The sequence below is a fragment of the Hypanus sabinus genome, chromosome 5 (genome assembly GCF_030144855.1).
Source record: "Hypanus sabinus isolate sHypSab1 chromosome 5, sHypSab1.hap1, whole genome shotgun sequence".
NCBI classification, from domain to species: domain Eukaryota; kingdom Metazoa; phylum Chordata; class Chondrichthyes; order Myliobatiformes; family Dasyatidae; genus Hypanus; species Hypanus sabinus.
In genome coordinates, this window is record NC_082710.1 from 74,901,521 (window position 1) to 74,922,618 (window position 21,098).

Below are 21,098 nucleotides of genomic sequence, written 5' to 3' on the forward strand. Positions count from 1 at the left end.
GTGGATAGGCAGTGTGCCGTGTTCCCTGGGAAAATGTTTACAGTTTGGATAGGCAGTGAGCAGCGTTACCTGGGCGGATGATTACAGTGTGGATAAGCAGTGAGCAGCGTTATCTGGGAAAATGTTTACAGTGTGGACAGGCAGTGAGCAGCGTTACCTGGGCGGATGATTACAGTGTGGATAAGCAGTGAGCAGCGTTATCTGGGAAAATGTTTACAGTCTGGATCGGCAGTGAGCAGTGTTCTCTGGGAAAATGTTTACAGTGTGGATAGGCAGTGAGCAGGGTTACCTGGGAAAATGTTTACAGTGTGGATAGGCAGTGAGCAGTGTTTCCTGGGAAAATGTTTACAGTGTGGATAGGCAGTGAGCAGGGTTACCTGGGGAAATGTTTACAGTGTGGATAGGCAGTGAGCTGTGTTCCATGGGGAAATGATTACAGTGTGGATAGGCAGTGAGCAGCGTTACCTGGGGAAATTATTACAGTGTGGATAGGCAGTGTGCCGTGTTCCCTGGGGAAATGATTACACTGTGGATAGGCATTGAGCAGTGTTCCCTAGGGAAATGTTTACAGTGTGGATAGACAGTGAGCTGTGTTCCCTGGGGAAATGATTACACTGTGGATAGGCATTGAGCAGTGTTCCCAGGGGAAATGTTTACAGTGTGGATAGGCAGTGAGCAGAGTTACCTGGGGATATGATTACAGTGTGGATAGGCAGTGAGCAGCGTTACCTGGGGAAATGATTACACTGTGGATAGGCAGTGAGCAGTGTTCCCTGGGAAAATGTTTACAGTGTGGATAGGCATTGAGCAGGGTTACCTGGGGAAATGTTTACAGTGTAGATAGGCAGTGAGCAGTGTTCCATGAGCAAATGATTACAGTGTGAATAGGCAGTCAGCAGCGTTACCTGGGAAAATGTTTTTCAGTGCGGATAGGCAATGAGCAGTGTTCCCTGGGGAAATGTTTACAGTGTGGAATGGCAGTGAGCTGTGTTCCCTGGGGAAACGATTACTGGGTGGATAGGCAGTGAGCAGCGTTCCCTGGGGAAACTATTACAGTGTGGTTAGGCTGTGAGCAGCGTTACCTGGGAAAATGTTTACAGTGTGGATAGGGAGTGAGCAGCGTTACCTGTGCGGCTGATTACAGTGTGGATAGGCAGTGAGCAGCGTTACCTGGGGAAATTATTACAGTGTGGATAGGCAGTGTGCCGTGTTCCCTAGGAAACTGTTTACAGTGTGGATAGGCAGTGAGCAGCGTTACCTGGGAAAATGTTTACAGTGTGGACAGGCAGTGAGCAGCGGTATCTGGGCGGATGATTACAGTGTGGATAAGCAGTGAGCAGCGTTATCTGGGAAAATGTTTACAGTGTGGATAGGCAGTGAGTACTGTTCCCTGGGGAAATGATTACAGTGTGGATAGGCAGTGAGCAGTGTTCCCTGGGGAAATTATTACAGTGTGGATAGGCATTGAGCAGTGTTCCCTGGGGAAATGTTTCCTGTGTGGATAGGCAGTGAGCAGTGTTCCATGGGGAAATGATTACAGTTTGGATAGGCAGTGAGCCGCGTTATATGGGGAAATTATTACAGTGTGGATAGGCAGTGAGCAGTGTTACCTGGGAAAATGTTTACAATGTGGATAGGCAGTGAGCAGCGTTACCTGGGAAAATGTTTACAGTGTGGATAGGCAGTGAGCAGTGTTCCTTGGGAAAATGTTTACAGTGTGGATAGGCAGTGAGCAGCGTTACCTGTGCGGCTGATTACAGTGTGGATAGGCAGTGAGCAGTGTTCCCTGGTGAAATGATTACAGTGTGGATAGGCAGTGAGCAGCATTACCTGGGAAAATGTTTAGAGCGTGGATAGGCAGTGAGCAGTGTTCCCTGGGAAAATGTTTACAGTGTGGATAGGCAGTGAGCAGGGTTCCCTGCGGAAATGATTACACTGTGGATAGGCATTGAGCAGTGTTCCCTGGGGAAATGTTTACAGTGTGGATAGGCAGTGAGCAGAGTTACCTGGGGATATGATTACAGTGTGGATAGGCAGTGAGCAGCGTTACCTGTGGAAATGATTACACTGTGGATAGGCAGTGAGCAGTGTTCCCTGGGAAAATGTTTACAGTGTGGATAGGCAGTGAGCAGGGTTACCTGGGGAAATGTTTACAGTGTAGATAGGCAGTGAGCAGTGTTCCATGAGCAAATGATTACAGTGTGAATAGGCAGTCAGCAGCATTACCTGGGAAAATGTTTTTCAGTGCGGATAGGCAATGAGCAGTGTTCCCTGGGGAAATGTTTACAGTGTGGAATGGCAGTGAGCTGTGTTCCCTGGGGAAACGATTACTGGGTGGATAGGCAGTGAGCAGCGTTCCCTGGGGAAACTATTACAGTGTGGTTAGGCAGTGAGCAGCGTCACCTGGGAAAATGTTTACAGTGTGGATAGGGAGTGAGCAGCGTTACCTGTGCGGCTGATTACAGTGTGGATAGGCAGTGAGCAGCGTTACCTGGGGAAATTATTACAGTGTGGATAGGCAGTGTGCCGTGTTCCCTGGGAAACTGTTTACAGTGTGGATAGGCAGTGAGCAGCGTTACCTGGGAAAATGTTTACAGTGTGGACAGGCAGTGAGCAGCGTTATCTGGGCGGATGATTACAGTGTGGATAAGCAGTGAGCAGCGTTATCTGGGAAAATGTTTACAGTGTGGATAGGCAGTGAGTACTGTTCCCTGGGGAAATGTTTACAGTGTGGATAGGCAGTGAGCAGGGTTACCTGGGGAAATGTTTACAGTGTGGATAGGCAGTGAGCAGTGTTCCCTGGGGAAATGATTACAGTGTGGATAGGCAGTGAGCAGCGTTACCTGGGTAAATTATTACAGTGTGGATAGGCAGTGTGCCGTGTTCCCTGGGAAAATGTTTACAGTGTGGATAGGCAGTGAGCAGCGTTACCTGGGCGGATGGTTACAGTGTGGATAAGCAGTGAGCAGCGTTATCTGGGAAAATGTTTACAGTGTGGACAGGCAGTGAGCAGCGTTACCTGGGCGGATGATTACAGTGTGGATAAGCAGTGAGCAGCGTTATCTGGGAAAATGTTTACAGTGTGGATAGGCAGTGAGCAGTGTTCCCTGGGGAAATGATGACACTGTGGATAGGCATTGAGCAGTGTTCCCTAGGGAAATGTTTACAGTGTGGATAGACTGTGTGCAGTGTTCCCTGGGGAAATGATTACACTGTGGATAGGCATTGAGCAGTGTTCCCTGGGGAAATGTTTACAGTGTGGATAGGCAGTGAGCAGAGTTACCTGGGGATATGATTACAGTGTGGATAGGCAGCGAGCAGCATTTCCTGGGAAAATGTTTACATTCTGGATAGGCAGTGAGCAGGGCTACCTGGGGAAATGTTTACAGTGTAGATAGGCAGTGAGCAGTGTTCCATGAGCAAATGATTACAGTGTGAATAGGCAGTCAGCAGCGTTACCTGGGATAATGTTTTTCAGTGCGGATAGGCAATGAACAGTGTTCCCTGGGGAAATGTTTACAGTGTGGAATGGCAGTGAGCTGCGTTCCCTGGGGAAACGATTACTGTGTGGATAGGCAGTGAGCAGCGTTCCCTGGGGAAACTATTACAGTGTGGTTAGGCAGTGAGCAGCGTTACCTGGGAAAATGTTTACAGTGTGGATAGGGAGTGAGCAGCGTTACCTGTGCGGCTGATTACAGTCTGGATAGGCAGTGAGCAGCGTTACCTGGGGAAATTATTACAGTGTGGATAGGCAGTGTGCCGTGTTCCCTGGGAAACTGTTTACAGTGTGGATAGGCAGTGAGCAGCGTTACCTGGGAAAATGTTTACAGTGTGGACAGGCAGTGAGCAGCGTTATCTGGGCGGATGATTACAATGTGGATAAGCAGTGAGCAGCGTTATCTGGGAAAATGTTTACAGTGTGGATAGGCAGTGAGCACTGTTCCCTGGGGAAATGATTTCAGTGTGGATAGGCAGTGAGCAGTGTTCCCTAGGGAAATGTTTACAGTGTGGATAGGCAGTGAGCAGTGTTCCCTGGGGAAATGTTTCCAGTGTGGATAGGCAGTGAGCAGCGTTACCTGGGGATATGATTACAGTGTGGATAGGCAGTGAGCAGCGTTATATGGGGAAATGATTACAGTGTGGATAGGCAGTGAGCAGTGTTACCTGGGAAAATGTTTACAATGTGGATAGGCAGTGAGCAGCGTTACCTGGGAAAATGTTTACAGTGTGGATAGGCAGTGAGCAGTGTTCCCTGGGGAAACGATTACAGTGTGGATAGGCAGTGAGCAGCGTTACCTGGGGAAATGATTACAGTGTGGATAGGCAGTGAGCAGTGTTCCCTGGGAAAATGTTTACAGTGTGGATAGGCAGTGAGCAGCGTTACCTGGGCAAATGTTTCCAGTGTGGATAGGCAGTGAGCAGTGTTCCATGGGGAAATGATTACAGTGTCGATAGGCAGTGAGCAGCGTTACCTGGGGAAATTATTACAGTGTGGATAGGCAGTGTGCCATGTTCCCTGGGAAAATGTTTACAGTGTGGATAGGCAGTGAGCAGCGTTACCTGGGCGGATGATTACAGTGTGGATAAGCAGTGAGCAGCGTTATCTGGGAAAATGTTTACAGTGTGGACAGGCAGTGAGCAGCGTTACCTGGGCGGATGATTACAGTGTGGATAAGCAGTGAGCAGCGTTATCTGGGAAAATGTTTACAGTGTGGATAGGCAGTGAGCAGTGTTCCCTGGGGAAATGATTACACTGTGGATAGGCATTGAGCAGTGTTCCCTAGGGAAATGTTTACAGTGTGGATAGACAGTGAGCAGTGTTCCCTGGGGAAATGATTACACTGTGGATAGGCATTGAGCAGTGTTCCCTGGGGAAATGTTTACAGTGTGGATAGACAGTGAGCAGTGTTCCCTGTGGAAATGATTACACTGTGGATAGGCATTGAGCAGTGTTCCCTGGGGAAATGTTTACAGTGTGGATAGGCAGTGAGCAGAGTTACCTGGGGATATGATTACAGTGTGGATAGGCAGTGAGCAGCGTTACCTGGGGAAATGATTACACTGTGGATAGGCAGTGAGCAGTGTTCCCTGGGAAAATGTTTACAGTGTGGATAGGCAGTGAGCAGGGTTACCTGGGGAAATGTTTACAGTGTAGATAGGCAGTGAGCAGTGTTCCATGAGCAAATGATTACAGTGTGAATAGGCAGTCAGCAGCGTTACCTGGGAAAATGTTTTTCAGTGCGGATAGGCAATGAGCAGTGTTCCCTGGGGAAATGTTTACATTGTGGAATGGCAGTGAGCTGCGTTCCCTGGGGAAACGATTACTGGGTGGATAGGCAGTGAGCAGCGTTCCCTGGTGAAACTATTACAGTGTGGATAGGCAGTGAGCAGTGTTCCCTAGGGAAATGTTTACAGTGTGGATAGGCAGTGAGCAGTGTTCCCTGGGGAAATTATTACAGTGTGGATAGGCATTGAGCAGTGTTCCCTGGGGAAATGTTTCCAGTGTGGATAGGCAGTGAGCAGCGTTACCTGGGGATATGATTACAGTGTGGATAGGCAGTGAGCAGTGTTCCATGGGGAAATGATTACAGTTTGGATAGGCAGTGAGCAGCGTTATATGGGGAAGTGATTACAGTGTGGATAGGCAGTGAGCAGTGTTACCTGGGAAAATGTTTACAATATGGATAGGCAGTGAGCAGCGTTACCTGGGAAAATGTTTACAGTGTGGATAGGCAGTGAGCAGTGTTCCCTGGGGAAATTATTACATTGTGGATAGGCAGTGAGCAGTGTTACCTGGGAAAATGTTTACAATGTGGATAGGCAGTGTGCAGCGTTACCTGGGAAAATGTTTACAGTGTGGATAGGCAGTGAGCAGTGTTCCTTGGGAAAATGTTTACAGTGTGGATAGGCAGTGAGCAGCGTTACCTGGGCAAATGATTACAGTGTGGATAGGCAGTGAGCAGTGTTCCCTGGTGAAATGATTACAGTGTGGATAGGCAGTGAGCAGCGTTACCTGGGAAAATGTTTACAGTGTGGATAGGCAGTGAGCAGTGTTCCCTGGGAAAATGTTTACAGTGTGGATAGGCAGTGAGCAGGGTTATCTGGGGAAATGTTTACAGTGTGGATAGGCAGTGAGCTGTGTTCCCTGGGGAAATGATTACAGTGTGGATAGGCAGTGAGCAGCGTTACCTGGGTCAATTATTACAGTGTGGATAGGCAGTGAGCAGGGTTACCTGGGGAAATGTTTACAGTGTGGATAGGCAGTGAGCAGTGTTCCCTGGGGAAATGATTACAGTGTGGATAGGCAGTGAGCAGCGTTACCTGGGGAAATTATTACAGTGTGGATAGGCAGTGTGCCGTGTTCCCTGGGAAAATGTTTACAGTGTGGATAGGCAGTGAGCAGCGTTACCTGGGGAAATGATTACACTGTGGATAGGCATTGAGCAGTGTTCCCTGGGGAAATGTTTACAGTGTGGATAGGCAGTGAGCAGAGTTACCTGGGGATATGATTACAGTGTGGATAGGCAGCGAGCAGCATTTCCTGGGAAAATGTTTACAGTATGGATAGGCAGTGAGCAGTGTTCCCTGGGGAAACGATTACAGTGTGGATAGGCAGTGAGCAGCGTTACCTGGGGAAATGATTACACTGTGGATAGGCAGTGAGCAGTGTTCCCTGGGGAAATGTTTACAGTGTGGATAGGCAGTGAGCAGGGTTACCTGGGGAAATGTTTACAGTGTAGATAGGCAGTGAGCAGTGTTCCATGGGGAAATGTTTACAGTGTGGAATTGCAGTGAGCTGCGTTCCCTGGTGAAACGATTACTGTGTGGATAGGCAGTGAGCAGCGTTCCCTGGGGAAACTATTACAGTGTGGTTAGGCAGTGAGCAGCGTTACCTGGGAAAATGTTTACAGTGTGGATAGGGAGTGAGCAGCGTTACCTGGGCGGCTGATTACAGTGTGGATAGGCAGTGAGCAGCGTTACCTGGGGAAATTATTACAGTGTGGATAGGCAGTGTGCCGTGTTCCCTGGGAAAATGTTTACAGTGTGGATAGGCAGTGAGCAGCGTTACCTGGGCGGATGATTACAGTGTGGATAAGCAGTGAGCAGCGTTAGCTGGGAAAATGTTTACAGTGTGGATAGGCAGTGAGCACTGTTCCCTGGGGAAATGATTACAGTGTGGATAGGCAGTGAGCAGTGTTCCCTCGGGAAATGTTTACAGTGTGGATAGGCAGTGAGCAGTGTTCCCTGGGGAAATTATTACATTGTGGATAGGCAGTGAGCAGTGTTCCCTGGGGAAATATTTCCAGTGTGGATAGGCAGTGAGCAGCGTTACCTGGGGATATGATTACAGTGTGGATAGGCAGTGAGCAGTGTTCCATGGGGAAATGATTACAGTTTGGATAGGCAGTGAGCAGCGTTATATGGGGAAATGATTACAGTGTGGATAGGCAGTGAGCAGTGTTCCCTGGGGAAACGATTACAGTGTGGATAGGCAGTGAGCAGCGTTACCTGGGGAAATGATTACAGTGTGGATAGGCAGTGAGCAGTGTTCCCTGGGAAAATGTTTACAGTGTGGATAGGCAGTGAGCAGCGTTACCTGGGCAAATGATTACAGTGTGGATAGGCAGTGAGCAGCGTTCCCTGGGGAAACTATTACAGCATGGATAGGCAGTGAGCAGCGTTACCTGGGAAAATGTTTACAGTGTGGATAGGGAGTGAGCGGCGTTACCTGTGTGGATGATTACAGTGTGGATAGGCAGTGAGCAGTGTTCCCTGGGGAAGTGTTTACAGTGTGGATAGGCAGTGAGCAGCGTTACCTGAGGAAATGATTACAATGTGGATAGGCAGTGAGCAGCGTTACCTGGGAAAATGTTTACAGTGTGGATAGGCATTGAGCAGTGTTCCCTGGGGAAATGTTTACAGTGTGGATAGGCATTGAGCAGTGTTCCCTGGGGAAATGATTACAGTGTGGCTAGGTCGTGAGCAGCATTACCTGGGAAAATGTTTACAGTGTGGATAGGCAGTGAGCAGTTTTACCTGGGGAATTGTTTACAGTGTGGATAGGCAGTGAGCAGCGTTACCTGGGAAAATGTTTACAGTGTGGATAGGCAGTGAGCAGTTTTTCCTGATATCAGCTTGAACTCAGACAATTAATGCACTGAGCAAAAATGATATAACCTTCGACCTGTAGAAGTGGTAGAGTCATAGAACCATACTGCTCAGTAAAAAGCCCTTTACCTAACATTGTCAATGCCCATCTACACAAGTCCAATTTAGTGGGACTTTGCTTGCAGCCTGCCTTGCCTTGGTGATTCAGGTACTCGTCCAGATGCTTCTTAAATATTCAGATAATCTGATACTACTACTTTCAGATGTAGCATCTTCCCGAATTCAACCACCCCCACGTAAAAATATTTTTCCTCAGATCCCCCCCTCCAAGTCTCTTAGTCCTCGCATTAAACTAATGTTCAGGGGTCCAAGAGAACAATGCCATATTAAGACAAACACTTGGTGTGAATTTAAGCTAGCCCCATCTGCCTGCACATGGTTTATATCCATCTGTTACCTGCCCATTCTGAATACAATTTAAACATTAACACTTCATTTGCCTCCATCACTTCCCCTGGTGGTGTTATGTTTGTTCTCAGAAGAAGACAGCCTTTGTGTGGGTTTTCAAATGCTAAAGCGTTTATTAACAGGAGACAGTCATGGCTTCTATCTTCACACTTTAGGACAGGCTCCCAGTTCACCAACGCCACTTTCAGTTCCAGCTGAACCACCCACATTGCATACTGGGAACTTCTGTTCTTTACTATGTACACACGTAATAACACATCTTCCCCCTTTAAAGAAAAACACATCAAAATTATGTCCTCATAAACCTGCAAGACACAACTAAAGGTATTTAGACCTCATGCCAACTTCTGACACTATATTATGTTTGTTCTTTAAAAAAGACAAACTTGTGTGGACTAGAATTATTATATTTACAGAATGGCTTCGGCTTGACCATATTTTACTCAGGACCTTCAGCCTGCCCATAGTGTATATGTGTCCAGTTCACCAATGTCACTTCTGGTTCCGGGTGAACTGCCCACATTGTATGCTGGGAAAGGAAGTTTTTCCATTATGTACACACATAACACACCTCCTAACTGAAATATTACATCCCAGACAATATCTTGGTGAATCCACACCTTCTCCATTGCAATCTCAACATCATTGTAGCATTACAAAGAGAACTGCAGACCATATGTCCAAGTGAGGCCAATGCAATGTTTTATAAAGCTCAGTAGACAGTTCCCTGCAATTGTACTCTATCCCCTGGCTAATGTCCTGCTTGGTGGTGCAATAATATCAGTACCAGACTCCGGAGCGAAGGTTTCCGAATTGAAATCCAAGTCGGGTTGAGCGTCGAGCTAGCAACTTGGCATCATAAAATCAAGAATAGCTTGTTATGGAAACAGTCATGACAGTGCCACAATAACTCCACTGCTGAGTAAAGGGCTATTATTATTATTATTATTATTATTATTCTTCTTCTTCTTCTTCTTCTTCTCTTCTTCTTCTTCTTCTTCTTCTTCTTCTTCTTCTTCTTCTTCTTCTTCTTCTTCTTCTTCTTCTTCTTCTTCTTCTTCTTCTTCTTCTTCTTCTTCTTCTTCTTCTTCTTCTTCTTCTGACTAATGCAGGCAAGCATTCATTGTATCTCCTTTGTCACTTCAGGGACTTTTGGACACAATATTGACAGGATATTGATCATTGAGAAATAACTAAAGGAATCAAAGCAGAAATTCTGATCAATATACTGCTGATGTTCTGAGAAAAAGGTCATTCACAGCCAAAACATGATAGAGATTGAAATGCTTGGTCAAGATACAGAGAGAATTCACTTGCAAATTTTGCTCCACCCTTGAGTTGTTTTGAAATAATCCATTGATTTCTCTATTTTTTTTGAGAAAAGAGTAAACATATTTAACACAATTACAAACATTTTGCCAACAATATCAACTAGTTGCATTTATAAACTATGCTTGTAAAACATCAGGACGGAAGGAGTACTGAAAAATGGAACAAAAGGGAAATATTAATAACAGAATCGGAAATATATCATACCAGTATGTTTCAAATATTTTTTGCCTATCTTTATTTTAGTTCCTGAATATGACAATCCTGGATGGTTGTGGTTTAACATTTCCAGCCTCAAGCCCTCCATGTTGGCAGCAGAGTTGGTGCTACTGCGGAGAACCTTGCATCCAAAGTCACTGACGATCAATGTAACAATACATACAATTGGTTTTGACGAGAACAACCTGTCCATCAGTGATCCACTAGACAAGAAGATATTGAATCTAAGTGAACTGCCTTCCTCTGGCTATGACACGTTCAATGTTTCCATCATTCTGAGAGAGTGGAGGGTGGATCTGATAGGATTCCAGTTTCAGTTTACTGATGATAGTGGCAGTCTGGTATTACATGATGCCCTCACTCAGAATCTCTACTGTCTCAACACAAGTTCTCAGGATGAACCACTTCTCATCACCTATCGGGTGGGACTATCTGAAAGGAACAAAATTGCTAATTTACGTGGCAGCAGGAGTAGTCAACAGTGCACTAGTGGATGGAGGAGGAGCCATCTTCCTCGCAGAGCTACTCCTGGAGAGTGCAGCCTGCACCAGTGGTTTGTGAGCTTACGGTCTTCAGAGTTAAATCACTGGATCCTGGAACCTCAGGGTTACTATGCTAACTTCTGTAGGTAAGCACTTGCTAGTTTACAATTAGTGTTAACTGAAGTGAATTAAGGGTTAGTCAGTTCCTTTTCTGTTATACTCTTAGTAAATTCCACTCTTCCCCTCCTTCATCAGTTTCTGCTTATTATCTGTCATAAGAATGAAAAAAATCCTCTGGAGTGTAGGGTCTGGGGGGAGATATAATAGAGGTTTATAGAATGATCAGAGATAACCATAAATCCAAGGTGGAATGTCAATACCAAAGGGCACAGCCTCACAGTGAGATTGTGGAGATTTAAAGGGAATACGCATAGCAATACTTTCATAGAACAGTAGGTGCCTAGAATGGGCTGTCGGGGTGATAATGGAAACAAACAAGATAGTGGCATTCAAAAAGCTTTTCTATGGGCCCATACTGTGTATGCAAGGGATGGAGGAATATGGATTACATGCAGCAGAAGGAATTTGTTGAATTTAGCGTCAGTCTGGTCTCATTGTGGGTGAGGGCCTGTTTCTATGCTGTACTGTTCTAAATGGCAGTGTAGGCTCAGCAAACCTGCTCCGCCTTTCAATAAGTTCAGTCCTGTTCTGATCTGTACTTTATATTAATCAAAAGTCTGTCTCTGCCTTGGACAAATTAATAATTCAGTCATTCATCCTCCAAAGAGGAGGAACCATTCTGCCTATGCAATCTCTTTGAAAGATCAATCCACCTTGGCCTACACTCCTACTCCATAATAAAAAATGTTTTGCCTTTTCAAGTATTCCTCAAATTGCCTTTTGGCCATTTTTGATTAATCTGCTTCCACCATCCTTTCTGTCTGAATTCCAGGTGATCTTGTGCTTTTTCCTTTTCTGTTCCCATTGCACTCTCCCCTTACTGATCCTCCTGATAATGGAGGGAGTTTCTCTTTTTATCAAGCTCCCAGAGGATTTTGAACTTTCCTATCAAATCTCTCCTGAATGGTTGTTTACAGCATATCATTATCTGGGTGTCAGGACGCAGGAGCAGGGATCCAATCAGAGACCCAGTACTGTGCACACAGTGGTATTAATTGAGTAACAAACCCCAATGTGCAAACAAAGTCGACGTCAAAATTCAGGCAGAGATCAAAACATCCAGACAAATCCTAAAACCAGAATCAGGAAACAGGCAGTGTCAATATTCAGACAGAGTGCAGATACAAATGCTGGAAAGGCTCAGGAAAATTCACTGGCACAATCTGTCAACAAACTGGTGAAAATACAGGACTGAAATACAGTGAGCAATAAACAGAGAGGCAGATGATCAGTGGAACACAATGAGACACAGTGGCAGCAATACAGGTAATACTGAGAGAGAGGTGAGAGATGGAGTACTCAGTGATACAGGGGCTGGAGCAGAGCAGGAGCAGGGGACAGGAGCATGTGGCAATAGAAGACCACAGACTGACAGCTGGGGGGAAAACACTAAAAGACAGAGTTCAACTGGAGGCACTGACAGCATCCCCCCCCCACCCCCACGAATGCCTCCTGGCGTCACGGCAGGTAGAGCTGGGTGCTATGGGTGCTAGTGATGGAAGTCCCTAAAGAGAGAGGGGTCCAGGATGTTACAGGCGGGGACCCAGCATCTCTCCTCAGGACCTTAGCCCTCCCAGTCCACATGGTACTGGAGGCCACAGCCCCGGCGACAAACGTCCAGCAGTTGATGAACCTGCTCTGACGGCCTCTGACCCATCAAAGAGCCATGGGGGAGGTGGGGGTGTGTTTAGGAACAGAACACAAAGGGTGGCTCATGAAAGGCTTGATACAGGACACATGGAAGGTGGGATGAATGAGGCGGAGAGTGGAGGGGAGTTTGAGTCAGACGGCAGCAGGGCTGATGGCTTTAGCAATGGGAAAGGGGCCGATGAAGCAAGGGGTGAGTTTGCAGGCATCCACCTTCAGGGGCAGGTCTCAGGTTGAAAGCCACACATGCTGTCCCTGGCAGTAATGTGGGGCCTTGGAGCGATGGCGGTCAGCTTGATGCTTGATCCTAGCAGAGGCACGGAGAAGGCAGAGCGAGTGTGCCTCCACGTCCATTGATAACAACGGATGAATGACGCAGCAGATGGAATGCCAGCCTCCTCCTCCTGGGCAGGAATCAGTGGAGGTTGGTAGCCAAGGCAGCACTTGATAGGGGACAGACTGGTGGATGAGCATGGATGAGTTTCATGGCGTACTCGGCCCAGGGTAGCTGCTGACTCCCCGCGGAGGGGTTCTGGGAGACCAGACACTGCAATAGTCTCTAGTTGGTTGGCCCGCTCGATCTGGCCATTGGTCTGTGGGTGGAATCAGAAGGCAGATTCACGGAGGCACCCAGAATATTACAGAATGGGCTCCAGAAATTGGATGTGAATTGAGTGCCCCTGTCTGACACAACATCTACAGGTAAACTATGTAATTTAAAAACAAGCGGTATTAGTAATCTGGCTGTTTCTTTAGCAGAGAGGAGTTTAGGTAAAGAAATGAAGTGTACAGACTTGGAGAAACAATCAACTACTGTGAGAATGGTGGCATTATCATCTAATAGGGGAAGACCGTTGACAAAATCCAGGGCGATGTGGGACCAGGGTCTCTTGGGGATAGACAGGGGTTGTAACAGACCAGCAGGTGACCAGTTAGAGTTCTTGCCTTATCGAGCAGGCTGAGACGAAGTTGAGGATGTCATCTCCCATGGAGGGTCACCAGAACTGCCAACTGAAGAAGGCCTAAGTATGCCTGGCTCTGGATGACAGGACAAACAGGAACTGCAATACCTGTGAGTGGACAGAGCTGGGAACATAAACACAGTTAGTGGGGCATTGACTAGGGGCTGCCTCAGTCTGTTGAGCCTCTTGCACAATGGATTCAATATCCCACCCATGAGACAGTAGGCAGGGAGGATGGCATCAGGGGCCTCAGGGGTCTCAGAGGAGGGAAATCTTCAGGAAAGGGCATCAGTTTTCCATTCTTGGAACCAGGGTAAGAAGGACAAAGTAAAATTGAATCTTGAGAAAAACAGGGGCCGACGAGCTTGATGGCAGTTGAGATGCTTGGCCGTACGGATATATTCCAGATTCATGTGATCAGTCCAGACTAAAAATGGCACCTTGGCTCCCTCCAGCCAATACCTCACTCCTCCAGAGCTAGCTTCACAGCCAGCAGGTTTCCGACATCGTAATCCTGCTCAATGGGAGAGAGGCGGTGAGAGAAGGCGGCGCAAGGGTGTACCTTCTCATCCTTGGCCGAGCGCTGAGAGGGAACAGCTCCTACACCAATGTCAGAGGCATCCACCTCCACAATGAACTGCCAGTCGGCACCGGGTTGAATCAGGTTGGGGGCAGAGGGGAAATGTTCCTTCAGGTCAGAGAATGCTTTTTCAGCAGCAGGGGACCAGAAGAATCTGACAGCCGATGAGGTGAGAGCAGTGAGTGGTGCAGCCAGTGTACTGTAATTTCTGATGAAGCAACGATAGAAGTTAGCAAAGCCCAAGAAGTGTTGCAACTCCCAACTAGTCGAGAGTTGGGGCATTTGACCACCGTCTTGACCTTCTGTTGGTCCATCTGAATGGAACCACCTGAAATTACATACCCCAGGAAGGAGATGGTATTGCAATGAAACTCACATTTCTCAGCCTTCACAAAGAGCTGGTTCTTCAGAAGGCACTGGAGAACTCTGCAGACATGACCTGTGTGTTCAGCAAGGGACTGAGAAAAGATCAAAATGTCATTGAGATACACAAAAACAAATTGGTTCAGCATGTCCCTGAGAATGTCATTTACCAGGGCTCGGAACACAGCGGGGGCATTGTCAGACTGAATGGCATAACCAGATGGCCTGAGGCGGTGTTGAAGGCCGTCTTCCACTTGTCTCCTTGGCGGATGTGGACAAGATGGTAGACTTTACAGAGATCAATCTTTGTGAAAACTGAGGCTCCTTGCAGTAGTTCAAGTGCTGAGGTCATGAGTGGAAGAGGGTAACGGTTCTTAACAATAACTTCATTCAGTCCCCAGTAATCAATGCATGGACGCAAGGAGCCATCCTTCTTGTCAATAAAGAAAAAACCGGCACCAGCAGGGGAGGAAGACAGCTGGATGATGTCTGCAGCCAGGGACTCTTGAATATACTTACTCATGGCTTCTGTTTCAGGTATGGACAGGGAATACAGGCGGCCCCTTGGGGGAGATGTGCCAGGCAAAAGGTCAATGGTGCAATCATATGGATGATGAGATGGCAGGGAAGTGGCCCAGGACTTGCTGAACACATGGACCTCAAAGAGGGATGGCACTAAGGTCCGGAAATTCTGGGCCTGGAGACAAGGGGATCTAAGCATGGCAGAGGCAGTGCGAGTGACAGAATGGGCTCCAACGGGGGTTGTGTCTGACTAACCAGGACAATGGGAGATTGAGGAGAGTCAATAACATAAAGGGTTAACTATTCATGATGTTGCCAGATAAACTGAGACTCACCGGGGCCGTGACATGGGTGATGTTAGCCAGTCTCTGACCGTTCAAGGTGTTGGCCACCAATAGCGACTGGAGAGCAGATATGGGTAGTCCCCACTGGGCAGCCAAACAGGAATCAATAAATCACCCCTCCGCACCAGAATTGACCAAGATGGAGACTGCTTGCCATTGGACGCCCCACTCCAGAGAAACAGGTATGAGATTGAGTGGTGTTGAAGAGGGCAGGACAGGGGGCATGCTCACCAGTACTCCTCGTCCTACTGGTGAGCGCTTGGCTTTTACCGGGCAGGTGGAGGGAAATGCCCTGGTTGGCCACAGTACATACAGGAGTGGGTCCTGATTCTCCTTTGTCTTTCAGTCGGTGTCAGGCGGGTACGGTTGACATGCATAGCCTCGGGCTCTGGAACGGGAATTGTAGATGGAGGCAACAACAGGGCAATGTAGACTGACGAGGAGCTTAGAACTCACCCAGTGCCACTGGGAGCCTCTGGAGCCTCTCCCACTGCGGCGCTGCTGAAGGTGAACATCAACACAGATGGCCAAATCCACCAAGGTTTCAAAGGTGGCAGGAAGGTCCTGGGCGACCAGCTCATCTTTGATGTCTTTAGAGAGGCCATTCAGGAAGGTGTCATACTATGCCTCAGTGTTCCAGCCGCTGGAAGTGGCTAGGGTCCGGAACACTATGGCATAATCTGATTATGCTCTTGGTGCATGTGCAGCATTTCACAGGCAGTCTCTCTCCCATGTTTGGGGTGATCAAACACTTTTCTCATCTCCTCAGAAAATAACTGAAAACTACTGTAGAAAGGGGAGCCTGCCTCCCAGAAGGCTGTTCCCCAATCTCTCGCTCGACTGGACAGTTGGGTGATGATGTAGGCTACCTTGGCTCGATCAGGCAGAAATGTTGTTGGTTGTAATTCAAAAATGAGGGTGCACTGGGAAAGAAAAGAGCGGCAGGTACTGGGCTCACCCGAGTACTTTTCTGAAGGAGGCAGATGGGGCTCTTGAATGGGAGGAGAGCTGCAGAATGTTGATGGGTGCTCTGGGACAGCTGGAGTGACTGAGTCTGGGCCACAAGATTGGCTACATTGGCAGAAAGCGACTCCTCTGCCCTGAACATGGAGTCCAGCTGGTTCCAGTGTGTCCCCAACATCACTTCCTGTTGTTCCAGGGTAGCTTTCAGACAACCATGGTCTGCTGGATCCATTCTGGCCAGATTGTACTGTCAGGATGCTGGAGCAGGGATCCAATCGCAGACCCAGTACTGTGCACACTGTAATATTAATTGAGTAACAAATCCCAAGGTACAAACAAAGTCGGCGTCAAAGTTCAGGCAGATATCAAAACATCCAGAGAAATCCTAAAACCAGAATTCTGAAACAGGCAGCGTCAATATTCAGACAGACAGACAGAGTACAGATACGAATGCTGGAAATGCTCAGGAAAATTCACTGACGTAATCTAGCAACAAACAGGTAAAAACACAGGACTGAAATACACTGAGCAATAAACAGAGAGCCAGATGATAAGTGGAGCACAATGAGACACAGTGGCAGCAATACAGGTAATAATGAGAAACAGGTGAGAGATGGAGTACTCAGTGATACAGGCGCTGGAGCAGAGCAGGAGCAGGGGACAGGAGCATGTGGCAATAGAAAACCACAGACTGACAGCTTGGGGAAAACACACAAAAAGACAGAGTTCAACTAGAGGTTCTGACACTGGGGTACTCCTTCTACACATCACACAGATAATGACTGTCTACAGGCAAATGAGCATTGATTAAGGAACAGTGTTCCCTCTAAGGTGTGTGCACAAAAGAATTTAAACTGCGCTCAGTAGTTAGGCATATTAAATATATTTCACAATCATACACAATCACATTTCCTTTCCCAGTTTCTGTCCAGATGGCGTTGACAATGTCGACTTTGTGACCAATATCCTGGCGGGGAGGTTTGCTAAGGCTATTGGGGAGAGTTTAAACTGGAATTGTTGGGGGGTGGGAACTGAACGGAAGAGACTGGGGACGAGTAGGTTAGCTCACAAAGAGTGAAAGCTTGTAGACAACACGAGAGGGAGGATAGGCAGGTGATAGAGAAGGGACACACTCAGACCGACAGTTTGAGATGTGTCTATTTTAACGCAAGGAGTGTTGTGAACAAAGCGGATGAGCTTAGAGCATGGATCAGTACTTGGAGATATGATGTGGTGGCCATAACAGAGACTTGGATGGCTCAGGGACGGGAATGTTTACTTCAAATGCCGGTTTTTAGATGTTTAAGACAGTACAGGGAGGGAGGCAAGAGGTGAGGGCGTGGCACTGTAGGTCAGAGATAGTGTCACGGCTGAAGAAAAGGTGGACTCCATGGAGGGGTTGACTACGGAGTCTCTGTGGGTGGAGTTAGAAACAGGAAGGGGTCAATAACTTTACTGGGTGTTTTTTTATAGGCTGCCCAATAGCAACAGGGATATCAAGGAGCAGATAGGGAAACAGATCCTGGAAAGGTATAATAACAGAGTTGTCATGATGGGAGATTTTAATTTCCCAAATGTCAATTGGCATCTCCCTAGAGCAAGGGGTTTAGATGGGGTGGAGTTTGTTAAGTATGTTCAGGAAGGCTTCTTGACACGATATGTAGATAAGCCTAAAAGAGGAGAGTCTGTACTTGATTTGGTACTCAGAAATTAAGTTGGTCAGGTGTCAGATCTCTCAGTGGGAGAGCATTTTGGAGATAGTGATCATAATTCTGTCTCCTTTACAATAGTATTGAAGAGCAATAGGAACAGATAAGTTAGAAAGGCATTTAATTAGAGTAAGGGGAATTATGAGGCTATCAGGCAGGAAATTGGAGGCTTAGCAACACGTACAACATGCTGAAGGGAACTCAGCAGGTCGGGCAGCATCCGTGGAAACAATTTTTGGGTTTCGGGCCGAGACCCTTCATCAGGACTGAAGAGGGAGGGGGCAGGTGCCCTATAAAGAAGGTGGAGGGAGGGTGGGAAGGAGAAGGCTGGTAGGTGCCAGGTGAAAAACCAATAAGAGGAAAGGTAAAGGGGTGGGGGAGGGGAAGCAGGGAGGGGATAGGCAGGAAAAGTGAAGAAGGAATGTAAGGGGAAAGCACTATGGGTAGTAGAAGGCAGAATCATGAGAGAGGTGATAGGCAGCTGGAGGAGGAGGCAGAGTGAAACTGGGATGGGGGAAGGGAGAGGGAGTGGAATTACCGGAAGTTGGAGATTGCTTATTGACTGCTCGTTTCCATGGATGCTGCCCAACCTGCTGAGTTCCTCCAGCCTGTTGTATGTGTTGCTTTAACCCCAGCATTTGCAGTGTACTTTGTGTTTAAAATTGGAGGCTTAAATTGGAAACAGATGTTCTCAGGGAAAAGTACGGAAGAAATTAAGAGTTTAAGAGTTCGGCACGGACTACAAGGGCCGAGATGGCCTGTTTCCGTGCTGTGATTGTTATATGGTTATATGGTTATAAATGTGGCAACTGTTCAGGGGATATTTGTGTGGAGTTCTGTATAGGTATGTTCCAATGAGACAGGGAAGTTATGGTAGGGTACAGGAACCATAATGTACAAAGGCTGTAATAAATCCAGTCCAGAAGGAAACAAAAGCTTACAAAAGGTTCAGAGAGCTAGGTAATGTTAGAGATCTAGAAGATTATAAGGCTAATAGGAAGGAGCTTAAGAAGGAAATTAGGAGAGCCAGAAGGGGCCATGAGAAGGCCTTGGCAGGCAGGATTAAGGAAAACCCCAAGGCATTCTACAAGTATCTGAAGAGCAAGAGGATAAGATGTGAAAGAATTGGACCTATCAAGTGTGATAGTGGAAAGTGTGTATGGAACCGAAGGAAATAGCAGAGGTACTTAATGAATACTTCAGTATTCACTATGGAAAAGGATCTTCGTGATTGTAGTGATGATTTGTAGCAGACTGAAAAGCTTGAGCTTGTAGATATTAAGAAAGAGGATGTGCTGGAGCTTTTGGAAAACATTAAGTTGGATAAGTCACCGGGACCAGATGAGATGTACCCCAGGCTACTGTGGGAGCTGAGGGAGGAAATTGCTGAGCCTCTGGCAATGATCTTTGCATCATCAATGGGGACGAGAGAGATTCCGGAGCATTGGAGTGTTGCAAGTGTTGTTCCTGTATTCAAGAAAGGGAGTAGAGATAGACCAGGAAATTATAGACCAGTGAGTCTTACCTCAGTAGTTGGTAAGTTGATGGAAAAGATCCTGAGGGGGGAGGATTTATGAACATTTGGAGAGGTATAACATGATTGGGAGTAGTCAGCATGGCTTTGTCAAGGGCAGGTCCTGCCTTACGAGCCTGATTGAATTTTTTAAGGATGTGACAATACACATTGATGAAGGTAGAGCAGTAGATGTAGTGTATATGGATTTCAGCAAGGCATTTGATACGGTACCCTATGCAAGGTTTATTGAGAAAGTAAGGAGGCATGGGATCCAAGGGGACATTGCTTTGTAGATCCAGAACTGGCTTGCCCACAGAAGGCAAAGAGTGGTTATAGACAGGTCATATTCTGCATGTAGGTCAGTCACCAGTGGGGTGTCTCCGGGATCTGTTCTGGGACCCTTACTCTTCATGATTTTTTAAATGACCTGGATGAGGAAGTGGAGGGATGAGTTAGTAAGTTTACTGATGACACAAAGGTTGGAGATGTTATGGATAGTGTGGAGGTCTATCAGAGGTTACAGTGGGACATTGATATGATGCAAAACTGGGCTGAGTAGTGGCAGATGGAGTTCAACACAGATAAGTGTGAAGTGGTTCATTTTGGTAGGTCAAATATGATGGCAGAATATAGTATTAATGGTAAGACTCTTGGCAGTGTGGAGGATCAGAGAGATCTTGGGGTCCGAGTCCATAGGATGCTCAAAGCAGCTGCGCAGGTTGACTCTGTGGTTAAGAAGGTGTATGGTGTATTGGCCTTCATCAATCATGGAATTGAATTTTGGAGACAAGAGGTAATATTGCAGCTATTTCGGACCCTGGTCAGACCCCACTTGGAGTACTGTGCTCAGTTCTGGTCAGCTCACTACAGAAAGAATGTGGAAACCATAGAAAAGGTGCAGAGGAGATTTACAAGGATGTTGCCTGGATTGGGGAGCATGCCTTATGAGAATAGGTTGAGTGAACTCATCCTTTTCTCCTTGGAGCAACGGAGGATGAGAGGTGACCTAGTAGAGGTGTATAAGATGATGAGAGGCATTGATCATGTGGATGGTCAGAGGCTTTTTCCCTAGGCTGAAATAGTTGTCACAAGAGGACACAGGTCTAAGGTGCTGAGGAGTAGGTACAGAGGAGATGTCAGGGGTAAGTCTTTTACTTACAAAGTGGTGAGTGTGTGGAATGGGCTGCCAGCAACAGTGGTGGAGGTGGATATGATAGGGTCTTTTAAGAGACTTTTAGATAAGTACATGGAGCCTAGTAATTTCTAAGATAGGGACATGTTCAGCGCAACTTTGTAGGCCGAAGGACCTGTATTGCGCTGTAGGTTTTCTATGTTTCTATATATGCAGATTTTACAACTGGCTTATTTATACTGTTTTTATTGAAGAAATTATTCAGTGTGGACATGTTGTTGGCGCTAGACAAAAATTGCACAGCACAATATTTTTGCACACGCTGGTCATTATAAATCAGAGGGAACATTGTTAGGGAAGCTCCTGCACTTCCGTTGGTGAATCTTTACTTTCCTAGAAAACTGAGATCCAAAGAAAAAAAAATTGGTTCAAAGGCTCAAAGGTCCAATTTAGTGTCAGAGGAATGTATACAATATATATCCTGAGATGCTTTTTCTTCACAAACATCCATAGAAACAGAGAAGTGCCGCAAAGAATGAACGCCAGATAAACATTAGAATCCCAAAGACCCCC

General features: G+C 46.8%; 1 protein-coding gene across 1 annotated transcript in view; it reads left to right on the plus strand.

The window, feature by feature from the left end:
- The window catches only part of LOC132394764 (transforming growth factor beta-1 proprotein), a 773,292-nt gene that overhangs the window by 726,087 nt on the left and 26,107 nt on the right, over positions 1-21,098 (plus strand). The window contains exon 2 of the mRNA XM_059971173.1: positions 10,153-10,753. Within this exon, the coding sequence (XP_059827156.1) occupies positions 10,153-10,753 (601 nt within the window). The remainder of the gene's footprint in view (positions 1-10,152; positions 10,754-21,098) is intronic.